The 20087-nt window shown below is 43.8% G+C and overlaps 1 protein-coding gene and 1 long non-coding RNA gene across 8 annotated transcripts in view; one reads left to right on the forward strand and one right to left on the reverse strand.

Annotated features, from left to right (window-relative positions):
• The window catches only part of eya4 (EYA transcriptional coactivator and phosphatase 4), a 21835-nt gene continuing 1748 nt past the window's right edge, over window positions 1-20087 (reverse strand). The window contains exons 2-20 of one of the 7 annotated variants that reach the window (XR_013296745.1): window positions 18158-18207; window positions 8397-8446; window positions 8054-8178; window positions 7297-7392; window positions 6804-6896; window positions 6483-6549; window positions 6267-6403; window positions 5515-5658; window positions 5322-5404; window positions 4676-4844; window positions 4281-4429; window positions 4133-4216; window positions 3666-3755; window positions 3061-3119; window positions 2831-2991; window positions 2629-2743; window positions 2430-2551; window positions 1217-1477; window positions 1-519 (exon numbers count right to left, since the gene is read on the reverse strand). Coding sequence is in view for 6 of the 7 variants with exons in the window: in XM_077586627.1 (XP_077442753.1) it covers window positions 439-519; window positions 1217-1317; window positions 2430-2551; window positions 2629-2743; window positions 2831-2991; window positions 3061-3119; window positions 3666-3755; window positions 4133-4216; window positions 4281-4429; window positions 4676-4844; window positions 5322-5404; window positions 5515-5658; window positions 6267-6403; window positions 6483-6549; window positions 6804-6896; window positions 7297-7392; window positions 8054-8178; window positions 8397-8446; window positions 18158-18190 (1959 nt within the window). In the remaining variant the exon portion in view is untranslated. Of the gene's footprint in view, window positions 520-1216; window positions 1478-2429; window positions 2552-2628; window positions 2744-2830; window positions 2992-3060; window positions 3120-3665; window positions 3756-4132; window positions 4217-4280; window positions 4430-4675; window positions 4845-5321; window positions 5405-5514; window positions 5659-6266; window positions 6404-6482; window positions 6550-6803; window positions 6897-7296; window positions 7393-8053; window positions 8179-8396; window positions 8447-10533; window positions 10788-18157; window positions 18208-20087 lie in introns of those variants that run through there. The other 6 variants (XM_077586627.1, XM_077586628.1, XM_077586629.1 and 3 more) reach the window with 6 other exon arrangements.
• Window positions 2433-10125, forward strand: LOC144064264 (uncharacterized). Its single transcript, XR_013296749.1, has 5 exons — window positions 2433-2784; window positions 2851-2984; window positions 6769-6922; window positions 8882-9080; window positions 10032-10125. It is a non-coding gene; the product is annotated as an uncharacterized LOC144064264 (long non-coding RNA).

Genomic DNA, 20087 nt, shown 5'->3' on the forward strand with positions numbered 1-20087 from the left:
TAGATTTGTTCGTCTTTTAATATTTACACTTTTGAGAAGAACGGACATGAAAACACATTAAGGCACAAACACATGATGCACATCCTCAACACCCCCATTCACCGCACCCCACAAAAAAAATAAAAACTTGAATCGTATCCACACGCCACCCACACCTCGACCCTTCACTTTTATTGCAAATAATTTACACAGGTGGGACGACCCAGAACGAGGAAGGGGGGAAAAAGGATTTTAAAAAATCAGCTGGTGTGCTTACACGCTGCCTTGTACGGGGAAAACAAAACCCAGCTTGTGTCTGGACTTTTTCCTCCCGCAGTTTGTTGTTGCTTTTAAGACCATTCAGTTTGTAAATCCAGGCGTTGGAAACACACCAAAAAAATCGCAGTGTATAGTTGGTTCTTAAATAGTTTTAGAAAAAAAACGTCCGGCGTAGAACTTTTACAGGTACTCAAACTCCAGTGCTTGATGTAAGGCCAGCAGGTCAGAGTGGCTGGAAATTCTCCAGAAAGGCATGTTGTGCTGTCGGGGAACCAATCACATGGGGGGTCAATTGGCGTAGCAGAAAAATAAATAAATCAAAAAACAAACAGACTGCAAACTAGCATGCAGATTAGCTATTAGAGGCTGTATTTGCTTTCCTGCCAAAGTGAAAGTTAGCCACGAATCAACCAAAAATTGGTGCAAAACTAATTTTGAAGTTTAAAAAATAAATTTCACTCCTTGAATAAGCTTTTGATTAAGAAAAACTGAAACCTCGAAGATATTTTATGCCCCAAAATATATACATATTTAGCTTTAAAAACCCTGCTTTAAATTGATCAATTCAATTTTGAAATTCAAGATATTAAAATGTGCATTTGTCCTTTTAACTTTGGCAAAAAAGCACGCAGTAGAATTCCCCAAATGTACTGACTCACTAAATTAATAACTAAGCGATATCAAGTTGTTAACAACCTGCAAACAGTGAAAGCTCCCAAATGGAAGCCCGAAATATCAAATTCTCGATATGACCGCTAGAGGGTGCTGTCTCACACACTTCCACTTAGGAGCTTTGACGTTGCTTATACGTAATTAAAAATAAAATCATCCACCCACTTCAAGCGGTTAGCTTTTTTAAAAAAGTGAGCGTCCAGAAAGAACCACTAGACTAGCGCAGGCAGGCAGGCGTGATCCAATCGGAGCCGAGTCTGCGCCGAGTGGGCGGGTCTCCATTTACCTTTTTGGCCGCCTGCTCCTCTTCCGCACCGTCCCCCACTACAACATACACTACTTTCCTGCCAAACCTTTGCATTATGCGCTCAAAGCAACTCTCTTTTCCTGCAGGAGAAACAAGGGGGGCAGGGTGAAAAGAAAAGGAGTCCAAATGTCATTTTTACCTGGCCGGCCGCATGCTCCTCATCCTTGCCATCGCCAATCACAACATATGTAATGTTAGTGCCAAAGCGGGACACAATACGCTCAAAACAGCTCTCTTTGCCTGGACACACAGAAGGCCTATCACAGCGTTTCCTTTTCGGCGGCCCATCCCCGACAATTCTTTGTTTGTCCCTCTCTGCCCCAAAATGGTGCCACATTTTGACTTGGATTATTATTGTTATTTTATTCCCAGTGTCCCGAGCGTCGCTCAGAAAATTGCTCATGGTTTCCTGGCGCTGTTTTGAAAATAGATGGGCAAGGTCACAAGGATGCTGTCACAAATTTTAGAAGATTGAGGTCAAAATAACCCCAAATATGTGCTTTGTCATCAATTGATTCATGAATTGCTCAGGTATCGAATTGGTACTCTTATGTCGGCAGATCTGATCTCTTTAAATTCATCTAATCCACAGGTGTCAAAGTGGCGGCCCGGGGGCCAAATCTGGCCCGCCGCATCATTTTGTGTGGCCCGGGAAAGTAAATCATGAGTGCTGACTTTCTGTTTTAGGATCAAATTCAAATGAAGAGTATAGATGTATATTAAATTTCCTAATTTTCCCCCTTTTAAATCAATATGTGTTATTTTTTAATCATTTTTTTCTATGTTTTTAGTTCAAAAATCATTTTGTAAAATCTAAAAATATATATAAAAAAGCTCAAATAATCATTGTTTTAGATCTATGAAAAACTGAATATTCAGGGCTTTTAATCCAGTTATTTTAATCCATTTATTAAAAAAAATCTAAATATTATATCTAAAATGGTCCGGCCCACGTTAAAGCCCTTGACTCTTTTCAGTTTCAACCAAATTGTGACGTGCTGTTATTCTACTCCCACCACTCGGTGTCAGCAAAGATACATAATGAGCTTCTGATTTAAACTAACCTGACAACAATGGCTTGCTTTCTATGTATTTACAATTTTTATTACTGTGCGCCATGTCTGTTAAACAAAAAGTAGCTGTTGACTCATTTCACAATGCAAAGTTGTGTTCTCTAAATCATTTTTCTCACCTATTTTTGTCGCACTGTAGATGTTCTCGACGGGGAACGCCGACCCCAGGCTGTACAGGAGAATTTTGGCCAGCGCCGGGATGAGCTGCGTGGTGGTCACCAGCACGTTGACGCAGTTGGTCCTGCAGGGCCCGGAGAGAGCGCTTGAGCACCCCCGACCACGCCGGCCAGGGGCCCCGCCCTCCGCCGCCGGCCGTACCTGGAGCTGACGATGGACAGCGACTTGAGCGCGTGCGTCAGCCACGAGTCGGTCAGCGCCTCCACCTCGGCCCGCAACTGCAACCAAGCGTCTCTTTTGGCGGGACCCAGCAGACCTGCCGGGCGGCGACGGAGGAGGAGGAGGTCGCGCCAGAAGGTCGCTTGCCCCGCCCGCCCATCCCTCCGCTCGGCGTCCGTCTCACCGCCCACGTTGTTTTTGTAGGTGCCGTACAGCTCTTTGACGCGGCGGTAACGGAAAGCCAGCTTCCTCATCCAGTCCACGCCGCCGCGGACGCCCGTGGCCAGGCACAGGTTGGCGCTGGTGGCAGCCGCGTGGAAGCCGTCGCTGGCAAAACTGTAAGTACTGCCATAACCACACCCGCATGACGGTTCACTCGAAATTGCGGCGGGAGGGCAGGAAATCGACTTTTACCTTAAGTCCTGCCCGTTGTCGTCGGACGATACGTCGTCGATATGTACCTGATCGCACTCCTGCAATGATAGGCGTTCAATTAAATTTCGATTGGAAGCCATTGTTCAAATAGTAGAAATGAGTTAACGTTAGAAATAAAAGTCAGTGGTCGTCACCCGTTCAATATTTTGCGAAAGCGCTCAGAGTGGGAAATGTCATTGGAGAAAAAAATACATTCCAAAATGTCGGAGGGAAAATGTAACATTAAATAAAACAAAAACAAAAACATTTTTTTTGTCTAATTACAAATAAAAATCAGTGGTGCCGTCAATTGACTTAAACCCCAATGTCATGGTCCTAATTTAAATATTCAAAAATAAGTCATAAGCTCCAATAAAATAAAATTCCGAAAATAAATTCCGCCCAAAAATAATTTCACATTTTCAAAAAGGAAACACGGATTGGAAGTCTGGCACTGTCCAAAACAATGACCGACATAACATTTCACTTTCAAAATGTTCATTTGCCGCCACAAGGTGGCACCAACGTCCCCGTTACACGTTCAACTCAAAACAGCGATGAAAAGCAGAAGCGCCCAAAAAATCCAACAACCTCCTCCTCCTCACCTCCAAATCGTTGAAGAACAAATGCGAATCGGCCAAATTGAAGATCATCTCTTCCATCCTTAGACCTAACGTGACGGCCATGGGGGGGTCCTGAGCAAAAACACAATAGGATTTTGGGACATGTTCTTCCCCCAAAGATACCCTCCCTCGCTCATCACCAGAGATGCGAAACCGCGCTCTTCCCCCGGCGGAAACGGCGTTCCCGCCCGGCCGCTACGGCCACGGCGGTGGCGTCGACGCTATTTCGGGAGAGGTGCGAACAGACGCAGCTGCCGCCAGAGCTCACACGAGCGGGCATGGCGGCCGCGTTCTTATTTTAAAGGCGGCGTTCGTGCCGACCGTCGGACGGCGGCCGAGCGGGTCCTAGCGATTTGCCTGCCACGTATTCCATTGGCTCAATTTCAAGTGGGAGGAGCTCAATTTGAAGTCTGGCCATCAACTCATTTTAACCGAGGGAGGCGTCTTACCTTTCCGTATTTCTGCGCGTAAGAGCCCGTGAGCAGGGAATGGAAGACGATGATGGTCTCGTCCAGGTCCCACACAAAAACCCTCTGGGCAAAAAAAAATGGGGGCAGGTTAGCTAAGGGCGCCGGAGCAGCCGGGCCCAGGCCGTACCTCTAAGTCGCTGTCGGGCGGCGGCGAGGGGTTGCTCTTTCTGCTCCTTCCCCGCGACTTGGCGCCGCCGTTACCGCCGCCGCTCCGGCACGCTCGCTCGTCCAGCTCCTTGATGGGCGTGGAGGGCCGCTGCACCGTCTCAAAGTCCCCTGCCGCCGGACAGCCCAGACCGTATTTAGTTACTTTTGTCATTGTTGTTTTCATTCATGTTTTATCGATATGCTGTTGCAGTGGCTGCTCTCGATGGTGCTACCCGTCCAAAGGTTGGCGGCTCATTTGCCGCCAACCTCCCTCCGCTAACGGATTGGACGTCTACCCATGACCTGAATGAAATCTAAAAAAAAAAAGAGGCCAAAATGGCCGATTTTTAAAGCAAGCCCGATGGCCCTTCTGACCTGGGTGAAGCTCGGCCGCCTGCCCCGTCATGGCCGGCGTCGGGTCCTGCAGCTGGTAGGCGGCGGCGCCGGCGTCCACGCCGCCGGGCGTCATGTACGTCCCGTACGCGGAGGCCGAGTAATACTGCGCGTACTGGTTTTGGCCAAAGCTCGTGTACGAAGGGTATTCCTGCGGAGATACCCGATTCGTTAGCGGCTTTCCTACAAATGCCTCTTCCATTATATGCTTTTTTTCCCCCTAAAAGCCGCCGCGTATGAACATTCCCCGCAAAGTCGAGGCGTCCCTATTGTAAAGTGGCGGCGTTATTTGATTTTGGCGTCTGTAAAAATACTTTGTATTAACTGCTCTCGCAAACGCGGCCAAAGAGGGAAAACAAAGCTGCACGTCGCTCGGATGCGGAGCTCCAACATCTGCTGCCGTTCTGACGCCTGCCAAGTGGACTGGCGTGGGAAAGTTCACATTTAGGATTGGGAAATGTATGTAGAAAGCAGCAGCGGGGAACAAGAGAGAGAAAGAGAGAGAGAGAGTACTTTATACTGGCGGGGGGAATATACCAATACATTAAAGATGAAAATGACCTGTAGTCTAGCGAACAAGGATGCTAAATACAAACAAAAAAGCCAAAAATGGTAAACATTGGGCTACCTGCTGTGTTGCCGTGTAGTTGGCGGGACTGGAAACCGAGTTGTTGGTGGTGTAGAGGCCCGAGGAAGGGGTGAAACTTGAACCTAAGGACAAAATTGGCGCTATGAAATGCTTCGTCGTGTGGCCTTAAAATGATCTTTTGAAAACATGGAATTAATTGCTTCGATTGTTTGACTTTTAGAGTTTTAGCGACCTGCCATCTGATAGGGCGAGTAGGCCGTCTGTCCGGGTTGAGGCGTGCTGAATCCCGGGCTGTAGCTCAGGCCCGCCTGGAGCGGAGACGGACTCTGGCCCAGACCGCTCTCCGTTTTGATGCCCGGCAGCATCACGCCCAGGTCTGAAATCCAACAAAAAAAAATACAAATAAATAACATAAAAATGACAATCCAATTTAAAAAAGAAAATACAAGCTCCAATAAAAATAAATACAATCAAAAATTCAATTAAATTAGAATTACAAATAAAAATAAACAAAATTAAAATGTAAATTAAATTTGAATTACAAATAAAATAAAAATGTAAATTAAATTGGAATTACAAATAAAAATAAATAAAATAAAAATGTAAATACAATTTGAATTACAAATAATAAAAAAATGTAAATTAAATTGGAATTACAAAAAAAAAAAAAGTAAATTAAATTGGAATTACAAATAAAAATAAATAAAATAAAAATGTAAATTAAATTTGAATTATAAATAAAATAAAAATATTACATTAAATTTGAATTACAAATAAAAATAAATAAAATAAAAATGTAAATTCAATTTGAATTATAAATAAAATAAAAATATAAATTCAATTTGAATTACAAATAAAAATAAATAAAATAAAAATGTACATTCAATTTGAATGACAAATAAAAAATAAATAAATACCATTTAAAAATTAAAACAAAACTGCAAAATTGAAATACAAATTTAAATGGAAAAAGAAATGAAATACCGTAGCCAGAAAGTCCGTAAGCCTGGCCCGTCTGCGAGTACGCGTAGACGCCGGGCTGCTGCGCGCCCCCGAACTGCGGCTGACCGCCGTACGCCGGCGCCGACGCCGAGGGGGCGGAGAGGATGTGGGGGTACGGCCTGCCCGGGGAAACGCCGGACTCTGAGAATTCGGGCGAGCCCTCGGCGCCCCGGGTAAAATGGCGGGGCTGCTACTTACTTGGACGGGTAGAGGGGAGGGGAGTACTGGTGGGCCGAGCGAGGGCTGTATCCGCTGCTCGTAATCACTGCAATCAAGCACAATTGTTTCAAGTGATTTGATCGGAAATTAAAAAATGTATTTTTGTCCTAGTTCAATGATAATAACAAACTCGACAGTGACATATGTCCAAATCCATCACAATTCTGTTTGTTTGAGCTGGCTAAATTTAAAAAAAAAAATTGGTTCAGTTTAAAGATTTCATTGTTGACATACTTAACGTGTTTCAACTGTTTATTCTTTGCAGAAATACGTCTGAAGAAGTCATTCATTGTCCGTTACCTGAGCCGGCGTAGGAGTCCAATACGGCGTCGTCCGTGGTGGTCACGGCGGCGGTGTCGTTGTTGTTGTTGTTGTTCATGGGCTCTGTCTTCACTTCAAAAACGTTCAAGATCACAAAGGTGAGTTTCACGTTATAAAAAAAAAGTGCAATTGACTTTGAGCAAATTTGGACTATTCAATTACTTTAAAAAAAAACTAATGACCAGTCAAAATACCAATAAAGAACAGAAAATATGAAAATATTAGATCAGCGGTAGGAAAATACAGCAATAATATCATTTAAAGTTGACACTGGTTTGAAAATGGAAGCTGTCGTCTCCCCAACGCTGAGCCAATGCTTCATTCCAAAACACACACACACACACACACACACACACACCCAAAAAACCCACTTGCTAGCAAACTGAAAAAAAAATTGAACGCAAATACACAGAAAAGACGAGCGCGCGCGCCCGGGGGTGCTGTCAATCCACACGCATGCACCTCTCTGTACCATAGTCCTTGGAAGTTGACGCAGGCGGGGGCGCTTGAGGCGGGCTGCTGCAGCCCAGCAGCCAATCGGCCGTGTTTAGAACCGTCATGTTTTCACCTACGAGGCGGGAAGGCGGCAGAGAGTCAGCCCCTCCCCTTCCCTACCCTGCCCTTGACGACAATAGGCGTCCAATCCCTAGAGACTATGCTAGGCTATGACCTCCAATGAAAATTGGACTATGAACTATTTTTGCAAAGCTCATTGTGTCACATTCAAATCAAAACCAGACAAAATAAGACAAAACCAGAAACTATAACTGTTATGGCTCAAATATTTTCTTTTAAAATAGGTATAACAAAAAAAATAGGAAGAATGGTCGATAATAAATATTGTGATGTAAGCAAGACAATTAAATTTTTGTACTTCTTTACCAAATTCCAGCTTCGAACGAATTGGCCGCATCTAAAGCTAATCTGATTTGACGTCAGACCAAGAGAATGCGAGCGATGTGCTTTGTTTTGAATAGATCCCGCCTCCTGGCGTTAGCTCACGGCCAAATCATTCAAAAATGGGGTCACAAAAGGTCAACAGCGTCTTCTGGTCTCTCATCCCACCAGCTATCAAACTAATAATAATCAATATTGGATTTGAGTGTGAAAAGGCTTTACATAGACAAATGAATCGATGATTTTAAAAACTGGAAAAATACAACGTATGTGTATGTGTGTGTATCAATTATACGTATCTACGCGCCGTTTGAAAGAAAATGGCCGCTCACCTCCTCCCGTTCCATTCGCGGTGACCGCGGACGGGCTTTCCAGGTTGTTCTTGTCCAGCTTGGAATCGCCGCCGCCGCCACCCACGCGATGATGAGGACTGGCTAGGTCCTGCATTTCCATAGACCTGTGACCAGGCGTACGTACGATTGATAATATTTACAAATGATAGGTCGCAGTTTAAAAAGAAGCAACAACAGTCTTCAATTTGGTCACTTTATTGGCTGCCATTGAACAAATACAATCAAATCAGAGTCGGATTTAGGGCCATTTTCATGGTCACTCTTTATTTTAGGGAACAAACTCTTTTTTTTGGGGCCGCCATGTTTGTATTTATTTATTTACCTGTTGTCGGAAGGCTCTGGAACATGAGAGTGACTGTTTGATTTCTTCACCTGCAAATGACCGAGAGCAGAAAAAAAACAATGACTCAAGTGAACTTAAGTGATCCCTAATTACGCTAAATCATCTTAAATAACATTGTCGTTGAAATAATATGATGTCATGATTTTAAAGAGATAGTTAAGTGTAAAGGAATCCATAACGTATCCGCGTTTTGACCCCCAAAATGCCCCAAATTGATTGACGGCGCCGCTAAGTGGCCCCTAAATTTGAACATTAACTTTCCCCTGTTCGCCCTCGACCTCCGGGACCCCCCTTCCTCTCCTCTTTGAGGGGTCAAAAGGTCGGGCTAGGTCACGCCCTCGGAAGACGCCGCCACGTTCGCTGCCGGCGTGGCGGCTCGCCGACGTACTTTACGAAAGGACCGCGGCGGAAAGCAAATAGTGGGCTCTCCATTAAAATTCTTTCCTCCCTCTTATTTGCAACAGGAACTCATTAGGACAGTAAACGGAGGGCGGAGCCAAAGGCAATGCGGACCAGCTGCTTTCCAATGGCTGTGTCAACACGCCGCACGCGTGGAAGCGCACGCACGCCCGCACGCCCGCCGTTGGCTGCCGTGGACAGACGCAGATGTCCAATCCAGTCGCGTCCAATGGATTGGACGGAAAAAGAGGGCGTCCTAAAAAGGTTAGAACAATTTTGGCAGCGTTTCATTTGAAGTTGACGCAATTTAAGACCTACACATTTTATGACCAGTCTTGCAAAGTTCAATTCTAAAAAGGTAACCTCATTTCTTTGAAAACTGAAGCAATTTAAGAAAAAACAGTTGCGATGTCAATGCATTTTTTTGGGCGGCTTTCGTCACCAAGCAACTGCAAAAATCACATTTGTCGATTTATCTTTCGCTCGTTTAAAATAATAAAAACACGACGACAAAGACGGCCCACCATGACAGATTTTTCCCAATATTTTTTATTGTCTTGTTGTATTTTTAACGTTTTGAAAAACTAATATTCTTTGTTTTTTTTTGGTATTTTCTCTTTTGAATGAGTTAAAATGAAGAGAAGTCCAAAATATAGTCAACTGACACTAGTGTCATATTTGCAGTAGTAAATAAATTATTTTTCCTTTTGCACACAGCTGACATTTCTATGGATATAAACAACTGAAATTAAAAAAATATATTTTTAGGGAGTTTATATTTGATCCATACAAAGAGTGAGATTACAAAGCCAAAGCCGCAAAATGGACACGTTTTAAATCCATGACATAGTACAAATAGCATTAAAAATAATACCTAGAATCTTTTTTGGGGGTTACATGGAACTACCGTGAACATCATAATAATAAAAGTAAAATTGACCCAACTTAAACAAAAAGTTTCGTCAAAATTAAACAATTTGAAATGATTCAAAATAGTCAAGATATTTTTCTCCCAAAATGGCTGCCACTTGCGGACAAATAATTCCAATAGCGTGTGTACGATTCATTTAAGAGTCAAAACGACGACTTTGACTGCTTAGCGATGGGTCGCCGACCGGTCCGTGGTGTGGAAGTGGCCTGTTTAGTGTCACCGTACTTTCTACAAATAATTGAAAATAATAATTAAAAAAAACTTTCCTTTTTCTAATCTTAAAGGGCCGACGTCCCTAGATTGATGGAGCTGCCCGTGTCACCTGAGTCACCTTGAGAGGGGGAAAAAAGGCCCGACCTTTGAACCCGACAACTCCAGGTAATTAGCATTTAATTAATAATAAACATTACTGGTAGTTTTTCCTTTTATAGGCCTAAAAACATAGCCAAAAAGCCAGAATTGAGCGATAGTGGCATCAAAATGCCGCCATCTTTTACAATCAACACAATTCAGCATCACTCTGATAAACGCATTCAACTATTATCATTAATAAAGCTCATTTCACTTTAGTATAGCTGCTTTAAATATTTGACTCGCTCTTTATAGAATCAACATTTTTCAAAAAAAAATTGTCCATAGCAAGCATGCTCGTTCAAATTTGCCGACCAAATTGGATTTTTTTTTAACAATGAACCAATAATATATTTTTGGCTCATTTAACAACGATCCCCACTCTTTTATTTTGAGCATTTCTGGAAACGGTCAGCGGCAGAACGGCGATCTCACCTCGGGTCACTTTTTGCGCATGACACCACACCGCGACACGGCCGGCCGCCGGCGCACTGAAACGCCGCTTTCAAGCGCCCTCGTGGTCCGTCCGGCAGGTGCCGCGCGGAGCCGCTTTGCTACAAAAGGGACGTTCAAATCCTCTCTTTCATCTCGCGCTCCCCAAAATGGACAAAATCCAAAACTTCCCCCCTCAAAAACCCCAAAACGGGCAGAGTTAAAAGAACTTTTGGAGCTCCATCCACGTCCTCCGCCTCCGCTAACGGCGAGACTCTGGCTGGGTTTTTTTCCTGGCCGCTCCCCCTAGTCCTCCTTGAGCCCTCCCCCCTGTCCCCCCCCCCCCCCCCCCTCGGCTCCTCCCCCTCCTCGCTCACCCGTCACTCAAATCCAGTTTTTTGGGGGCTGAAAAACACGATTTGCGCTAAGGCTCGGCGGCCATCTTAAGAAACCAGACCCAAAAACAATCAGGGGATGTTTTTATTGATATTTATAACTCATTGGCAGACATTGACGGACGGTGATAGGCATTCCATTTATTTAAACTGGGAGGACTGGTATTAATACTTGTTGGTGTTTAGATCTGGGGATGTCATCATTTTTTTTTTTAACTATTTCTTATGTTTACTCATATTTGAACCCATTGGCTCCCAATGTCCAATCCAAGACCGGCTTTTAAAATACTTGTTGGGGTTTAGATCATCTATGTCAAGGGTGTCAGACTCATTTTAGATATAATATTTAGATATTTTTCTTATAAATGGATTGAAAGAACTGGATCAAAAGCCCTGAATATTCAGTTTTTTTTTATAGATCTAAAAAAGTGTTTATTTGAGCTTTTTTTCTTAGTAAGGGAAAATCTCTTTGAATCATTATGTTCCATATTAAAGTGGAAAACAGAAAATATTTTTATATATTTTTAGATTTGACAAAATGATTTTTGAACTAAAAACACAGAAAAAATGGATTAAAAAATGACAATGATTGATTTAAAAGGGGGAAAATCAAGAAATATAATATACATCTATACTCTTCATTTTAATTTGATCCTAAAACATAAAGTCGGCACTCATGATTGACTTTCCCGGGCCACACAAAATGATCCGGCGGGCCAAATTTGGCCCCCGGGCCGCCACTTTAACACCTGTGATATGTTAAATTTTTGGTAGCCACTGACAGCGAATGACATCCCATTTTAGGCTCATATTTTAAGGGTTTAGGTCAGTGATCAATGATTTTTATTCCCAATTTTGATTCGGGCAAAACAAAAAGATCATTCAAGAACATCGGCCTGTGCAGCGTTGGAAGGGCGGGGCCGCCCGGGGCGCCATTTTTCTTCAGAAGCGGCTCCTCTGAATGGCCGTTCACACCGTGGAACCGGATATGGGTTATTAAAACCGCCATTATTCAGGCCCATTGTTTTTTTTGTTTTGTTTTTTGTCGCTTGGAATGTTCCTTAAAAATTTGCGGAGGGAGGAAGCCACTTGCCCATGAAATGTTTTGCCGGCAAAGCCAGAGGGTCCCAAAAACATGCCTGAAATTAAAAACCAAAAAAGGGGGGTTGCGCGGCGTGGGCTGATCACAGGAGAGAAAACAAAAGGCCTACTAGATTAAATGAAGGCCTGACAAGTCCCTTTGGGTTTTTGTTGACGTTTCCAACCAACCGCTTTGTTTCTAGAAGACCAAAATGCTTAGTTATGATCCTTTTTGTATTTATGCTGTTTTTTATTTTGTCTGTTGCAGAACGCTCAGCTTGGATCAAAACCAAGGGCAAATTTCCCCCAGGAAAGAAGGTAAACCTCATCAAAAAATTAGATTTTGGTCTACTTATCCACTTATTTATTCAAAATAACAGCTCCAAAATTGTGTTGGCTTTTCCTGGTCAAATTGGATAAGCAAACTATCAGAGTCATTGTTTTTGGCAGCCATATTTTTTCACCAATTTGGATCCCAGCGCATTTATGTCTGTCCCACTTTGTGGCCCCCACTTTGTGCCCCCCCCCCCATTTGTGCGAGCGCTTGCTTATCACCGGGGTGAGTAACCCAATCCCCTTCCTTTCATGTAAAATACATTGTGCCTCCCGTGGCCCGCCAGCGGCCCCCAGCAGTCGTGGCCCAGCCCGGCCGGGGAGGTGTAAAACTATCCCTCGTCTTTATGTCTGCAAAAATCAGCCCCCCCTTGTCTCCTTTTTTGTTGTTTTTTTTTCTTCTTCTTTTTTTTGTCCCTTTGGGTCCACTGAAACTTTTGTACGAGAGAGAGAAGGAGCCAAAAAGGGAGGAGGTTTTTGCGTGAATACCCCGGCCAGAACGCCAGACTCCGCCCCCCCATTTACCTGCAGACGTTCACACGAACGTCACGGGAAAAGTAACCTAGTTTTTTTTCCCTTTTTCCTGGCCATACTGATTTTATTGATGGCCAGCTTTAAAACAAATATTTTTTTTCCTGGTATATTTATTTCATTCTTATTTATTTGGTAGTTTTTGCAATTTGTATTTATTTTATGATTTAGATTTTAGTTTTTCAGGTTCAATTTCTTTCAATATTCATATATTTCAAGATGGATTTGAGTTTTTAATATAGTATTTAAATCTGGCTTTTGTTGACGTTGTTTATTGGATTATTTGGGACTTTGAACTGGATCCAGTATTGAACCCAATCTTTTTTACACCCAATTCCTCAGTAGACAGACAGAACACAATTGAAACGTCATAGTCTCCCTGTTACTTTTTGCCCACCCGGTGGTCTTGCCACGCTCCAGAAAACCGTGTCAGAAACGCACGGATGGCCGCTGGGACGATTGGTCTCCACCACTTAATGCCGCTTAACTGCATGGCCAAATGAAAAGTAAGTGACGGACGGATGCGTTTGGCCTGGACTGGACCGGACTGGCCCTGCTGGCTAATCTGATCAAATCTGATTTAAAAAAACCCACACACAGTGACGAAAGGCACACCGCCGTGCGGGTGACTGGCCTCCCAAAAGCGCAGAAACTTTTGCAGATTGGAGCGATTGTCTGCATTTCCTCCATTTTCTCTCACCTTCTCCGTCCAAACGAGGGACGTTCCCCTTTGGATTTGCGCTCCAAGCCCCGCCCACTATCCGCCAGCGCCAGAATGGAGTGTAGAAAGGCCGCATTTTGGAAAAGAAGACTTGAAACACAACACCGCTTTTCCCTGACCCGACCGCAGAAGTTCCACCCCCACACCGACCCCAAACCACATCCTCCGAAGCCCCCCCCCCCCCCAAAAAAAAAATGGAACAAACCTCCCCGTGAGCCCCCCAACTTCTCATCTCGCAGACCTCAGACGGCGAACGCTATTTTTTTGCCCACCAGTCCAACGTGCATCAAAAATGTAGAAGTACAAAAATTTCTTTTGGGGTGAAATTCGACCAAAAAATCTTACCGACACTACATTTTTAAATATTCAATTACTGCACACTCCAATGTTAAAAGTAAAAATGTGTTCTTCCGCAGGACAAGGCGCACCCTCCCGCCCACGAGCCCATCGCGAGTCCACGTCCAATCCGTTTGAAACGGGAGACCGGCATCGAGGAAACATCTGAGCGAGCCCCGATGGCGAGGATTCGTCATTCAAGTGAGTGGAAATGATTGGATGCCGATTCCGGCGAAAACACAAAACGTAACTAGCGGTTGAAATGTCCATCAAATATCTCAAGCGGCGACCAGTTCCGCGTTTAGGAGTCAAAGGTTTGTCCCTAAATTGTATTGTCAAGGCGGCAATCCGATACGCGGGCAGCCCGGCCGGCGGCGGGGGTGTGCGCCCTTTTGAAGGCGGGGTCAAACGCGGCCTCGCTATCTGTCTGCGCTGAAAAGATGTTTTTGGAGGGTGGCAGGCAGGCAGGCAGGCAGGCTACCTTATGTCGGGATGTGGCAGGCCAAGGCATTATTTAACAGCCGGTCATCATTTAATTAAAAGGCGCCTGAAAAGGAGCTCCATCTTAATGGCATTAGCTTCAATTATTGACGAGGGACGGACGGGGGGTGGGGGGGTGCCGTGTCCTCCTCCTCCTCCTCCTCCATCCTATCCACTTGGGAGTTATTGGATTTTTTTCTAAAAGTAAAATCAATTCAAGTCGGCGTAGAGCAAAAGAATAAAATAAAAAGTTCTCCGCCAGCCTCAGCTTATAGAGCGCTAGCTCGCGTGGCGCTAACCATGTGAAAAAGCAGCGAGAATGGCCCATGTCCAGACCCGACCCACTCTGGCCGCGCAGACAGAAATCCAATCCCACCGCGGCGGAGGAAGGAACTTCCTCCCCGCGGGCCGAGCGTTTCCCCCGCCAGTCCGCCGGCCGTCTCCTTCCTAGCGGACGAGGGATTTCGCAACGGCCGCTTTCGGAGGGAGACGGATGGCTCGCCGGTCGGCGGCCAACGCAACGCGCTGCGGTTTTTGCTTCTCTGGCCAGGAAGGTTTTCCGCGATGGCTTATCCAGTCGCTTTGGCCAGACGGCAACGGCGGTGGCGGCGACCCTCCGACCTAATGATCGTGTCTTTTCTTTCAAAAACTGACGGGTTTGTTTTTAATGGGCTGTCGGGCCGGGTTCACGCACTCCACCAAACAGCCGGCTGACCTTTCTCAGTCTCTACTACTATTAAAATTTAAAATATGTCGCCAAATGCACCAAAATGATCAGAAAGTGCCTCCAAACCAACAGGAAGTGACCAAGAAATGCACCCAAATCAGGTGACCATTGCCCCAAATTGACAGGAACGTACCATTTCAATACAAATGGACAGGTGAACGCCCCCAAACATAAAAAATAAAATAATATACATAGAAAGTGACCATAAAACTAGCTTAAAGCTAACAAAATTTTCCTCAATTTCACATTAAAAATCTGTCATAATTTCCACCCAATTGAAAATCTATTCCGATTTTTGTCCGTCTAAGCTTTTTAGGCTATCTGCTAAGCATCAATCTAACAAGAATTACTCTGCTCTCCTTGTCGTCGGGCAGATTTAAAAAGAAAAAAAAACAGCGATGACGCCCGAGCCGTTCTGGCCTGGCTCACATTTAGCTAGCGACGGAGCGCACGGGCGTGAAAGCGGGGTGCAACCTGACCCCCCTGGCCTGGCCTCTTCTAACCGGGACAGCTGCCATACTTGGCGCTGGGCTCATTGGCCGCCATTGACGGCGCCGGACGTCCAATCCATTTTGACCGGAGATGTTTAACAGTGAAGATTGAACAACTACTCGTCATTTTGTAGATTTGTAGTCATGGACAGGGCCAGAGAGCACATGTATTTTTCCTGCAAGCCTCCTTGGTAAAAACCACTGGAGGTGGGGCCCCGATTTGGGGGCGCGTGACACCGAGCGAGCGAGCGAGCCGGGACGCTAAATCAAAGGCGTAGTTGACACCCAGACGTCACTTTCGTCACGCAAAATGGTTAACGGCGTTGGGCCGCGGCTAAACAAGTACGTGACAACAGGTGGAGCGGGACAGTTAAACGGGCTAAAAGTAGCGTTAGCGAGCGCTCCTGGCGCGGACCCAGGCTCCTTCTGGGACACCCCGAGTGGAAGTCGGGGTGTCGGGTGGCAACACACAACTTTGCGTCTTAGCCACAGCTAAATGCTTAAACGCTTTTGCCTTTATTTTTGGACACAGGACAGAAGAATAATTAAACAATACAACCCCCCAAAAAAATCAATTTCACACAACGTATTTTATGGTTTCTGACCTCATGACCCCAATAATGTCATCGCATATTCCGTTTTTAATTGCAAAAAAATGTTCGTAAGGTATCACTTTTTGTGTCTTTTTTTAATTTTCATTCCTGTGACTTTTACAGAAAAAAAGTGGGCGTGGCCAATGACTGTAACCGAGGATGCTCGACTTCTTCTTCCAAGAAAATTGAGCGTCTACTTTTGGGTTCCTCAATGATTTTTTGGACACTGCCAAAGTTAGAACAGGTATGTTTACCGGCCAATTGACAGCAATAGACGTCAAATACAAAATAGAGCTGCCAAAATAGATTGGACTGAGTCTATTGCTGTCAATGGCAACCGATGGGTTCAAATCTAAACTAGTTTTATGTACTTCAGTTTTGCTAAATTAGGTTTTTATATTTTATTTTTAGTTCAGGTTTTTGTCTCCCACCCCCCAAAAATGATCAAAATGGTTAAATTGACGATGGTTGGCATTTTTTTACTGACCAATTGAGCTCCTAAATTGAACGACAACTTCTTGGAAATTTTCTAATGAACAAACCCCCCCCCAAAAAGTCCCCGTTACCTTCCAAAACATTGGAACGACTTGTTTACTGCAAGCTGATCTTGTCATCCGAGAAGTACACATTGTTCAGTGGCCCAACGCTTCCTGTCGTCTTGCTTAACATTTCCACAATACGGAGGATTTTTTCTATTTTTTATTTGATTGTTTTCCCGCCCTGCCCCGAAGCCGACGGTATACATTTTTTGTTTTTTAAACCCATCCATTCACATAAATATGAGCGACCCCACCCCGAAAATAAACCACGACGTCTCGGGAGAAATAGGATTAGACAGCATTCATTTGAATGAACGTTAATTTCAATTTATCGGACAGCCAAATTGAAAAAGCGGCGCGTCGTTTCGATATCTAACTCCCTCCCGACGATCAATCAATGTGGGCCGAGCTCAAATTCGCGTTTTAGATGATGTCACCGTCCTATTTTAAGCAGGTCAAGTAACCCGGGAATATAAACCTGTTAATATTTAATAAGTAGACCCATTTCTTTTTCTCCTTTTTCCCTTTTTTCTTTTTTTTGGGCCAACTGTAAATTTCAACGACGGCGAGCGAAATCCACTCGGTCGCCGTCCAGTTTAAAAACAAATAGAAAACGGAGGGAAAACAACGTAGCGAATGCGACGTGGCCCCGCCCACAGGTGATGAAATTTCACCTGCGGTGCCGGCTGAGCAAGCGCTTTGAAACGGCCACTAAATCATTTTACCAACAATACGCCGGCGAGCTTTAAATAAGCAAAATGATGATGTCACGCACGGCGCACTGATTGTGACCCTCTGGATTTTTTTATCGGCGTTTTGACTTTTCCGTCGTAGCCATCCGATGAAGCGACGACGACCGCCGGCCCAAAATGCTTCCGACGTCTAACGCCGTCAATGGCGGACGTTGGATTGAAAAATATACATTCGAAAAGTATTGGCAGATACGTGAGAATAATAATAATACTTCTGAATACAAATACTAATAATGATCTAAAAGTAGTACCACTCATAAAAAAACATGATTGAGTTGTACCTCTACTTACGAAATGAATCGGTGTTCCCAGAAGTGGATATTTCGTAAGTAGAGGCACATTTTACATTAAATTAGCATTTTTAACACAGCCTCCTAAACCCATTAAAAATGACAGAGGTATACCAATTTAGTATGAAATATGTACGGATGTGAAAAAAAGATAAGAAAAGCCATTAAAATGATTTTTTTAAATGCAAAAAACCTTTTCCAATGGTTTACAATTGCAAAAGTGTGGCAGCTGAGCAAACATACGCATCAGAAAATGAATAAAACATAAGGGGAAAAAAACTCCAACATATTTCTGTTGTTTTATTTCAATATCCAGCACAGCCAAGCAAAAGAATCAGAGAATCGTACTAGCAACTTACTATTTGCTGGTTGAGGTCCTGCGAGGCCTCCATGGCTTCGTGGCCTTCAACTACAACAAAAAACATAACAAGATACATAACATTGTTTCAATTTGCTAATTTCATATTGACATTTTTAAAACAGTCTCCCAAGGAGAGTTCACTTTTCGTGTCATTTAAAAAAACATTTTTTTCCCTTTTACAGAATAAAAGTGGGCGTGGCCTATGACTGGAAGCGAGCATGTACACTCTTCTGACTTCTTCTTCCAACAAAATTGAGCATCTACTTTTGGATTCCTCAAAGTCACGATATGCGATCATCTCCAATTTTTCGGACCCCGCCAAAGTGAGAGCAGGTATATTTAGCGGCCAATTGACGGCGATAGACGTCAAATCCAAATAAATAGATTGGACTGGTTCAATCTATGGCAACGAATGGGTTCAAATCTAAATGAGTACATATTCAATGTATATTTTAAATACCTTTTTTGACTTCAATTTTGCTACATTATGCTTTGACTGTTGTATTTTTAAGGTTTATGAATTTTTAGCTCAAATTAATTGTTTGCCCTTATTTACTCTTTTCATTGCTAATACTATTTCTATGTATTCCTCCAATGCTTTATGCATCAAGAGCCTAAATGTATTATAATTACAGTATGTGGTAGAAGTGAACCCAAAAAATATTTTTTTTATTTATAGGCTATATCAAAAAGGGATAAAAAAAATAGCCAAGTAATAAATCCAAACATTGGCTCTACACGCCATGTTTGAAAGAAGAAAAAAAAGAAAAAAAGTGACACACACTTGCATTGCGCGTGTGTTGATGTGTCACTCCGCTGTGTTTATGTGCGAGCAACAGGAGCCGACGGGAGCCGACGGGAGCCGACGGGAGCCGGTGGGCCCGCCGATGGATGGTCTCGGACCGTCCCACGCCAGTAAATATCAACAATGAAAAGGGACACGCGTAAATGATCCCCGCGCTTGGACGCCGGACAACCGTACGGACCCTGACGTGATTGGGGGACAAAGCCACAAAGGTTGCCAGGTATCAAAAAAACTTCCAAACCAAAAAAATGTGGGGGGAAAAAGATAAATAATTCATTTTAACAACAAAAGGTAAATGTATCAAAAGATTTTTTTTTCAATGTAAGAAAAAAATAGTATTATATTTTGGTGGAATAGAAAAAAATAGGATAAATGCAAAGGTTTATTATATAGGACAGGGGTAGGGAACCTACGGCTCGGGAGCCATATGTGGCTCTTTCCATGGGTGCATATGGCTCTCCACTAACCTGTGAGGTCAAATATGAAAATCACTAGTGAGAGAGCCGAGTCCTGAACGCACCAATAGGAGCGTCACGTCGACGCCGTGGCGTTAAGACTAGCTCTAGCACCACTTTAATCCTAATTTAGTTTTTCATGACTCATCTCATTAATACTGATTGATTACCAACATCATAACAATGTTGTCAAAAGAAATCAGATACTTTTTGTGATTAAAAAGTGGTGAAATGACAAAAAAAAATGCACTTTTTCATATATTTTTACTTTTAAATTCTGAGAATGGCTCTTTGGCAATAACATTAGAAAATAAGAATTATTTATGGCTATTTCTTTCAAAAAGGTTCCCGACCCCTGATATAGGATTTTTAAAGGGGTAAAAAAGTAGTTTAAGTGGCGCCACATGCTTTCTACCGCAAGCTCAGCCTGTGGTTTGTTCAACATATAGCCTCACATTTTGCCACCCCCCTCTGCCTTTTTTTAATACCTCAGCAGAGCCCCCCCCCCTACTCCTACTCACCCCGTCCCCTCGTCATCGGCATACCTTACAGTGAGAAATAGAATTCTCTCTTGTGGCCCAACGGAGGAAATGGCAGGCATCATCGATTGGCCGCGCGGTGTCAGGTGACCGCTAATCCTCCCGTCGAGGCGACCATGATTCATTGCT

The sequence above is a fragment of the Stigmatopora argus genome, chromosome 19 (assembly GCF_051989625.1).
Source record: "Stigmatopora argus isolate UIUO_Sarg chromosome 19, RoL_Sarg_1.0, whole genome shotgun sequence".
NCBI classification, from domain to species: Eukaryota; Metazoa; Chordata; class Actinopteri; order Syngnathiformes; family Syngnathidae; genus Stigmatopora; species Stigmatopora argus.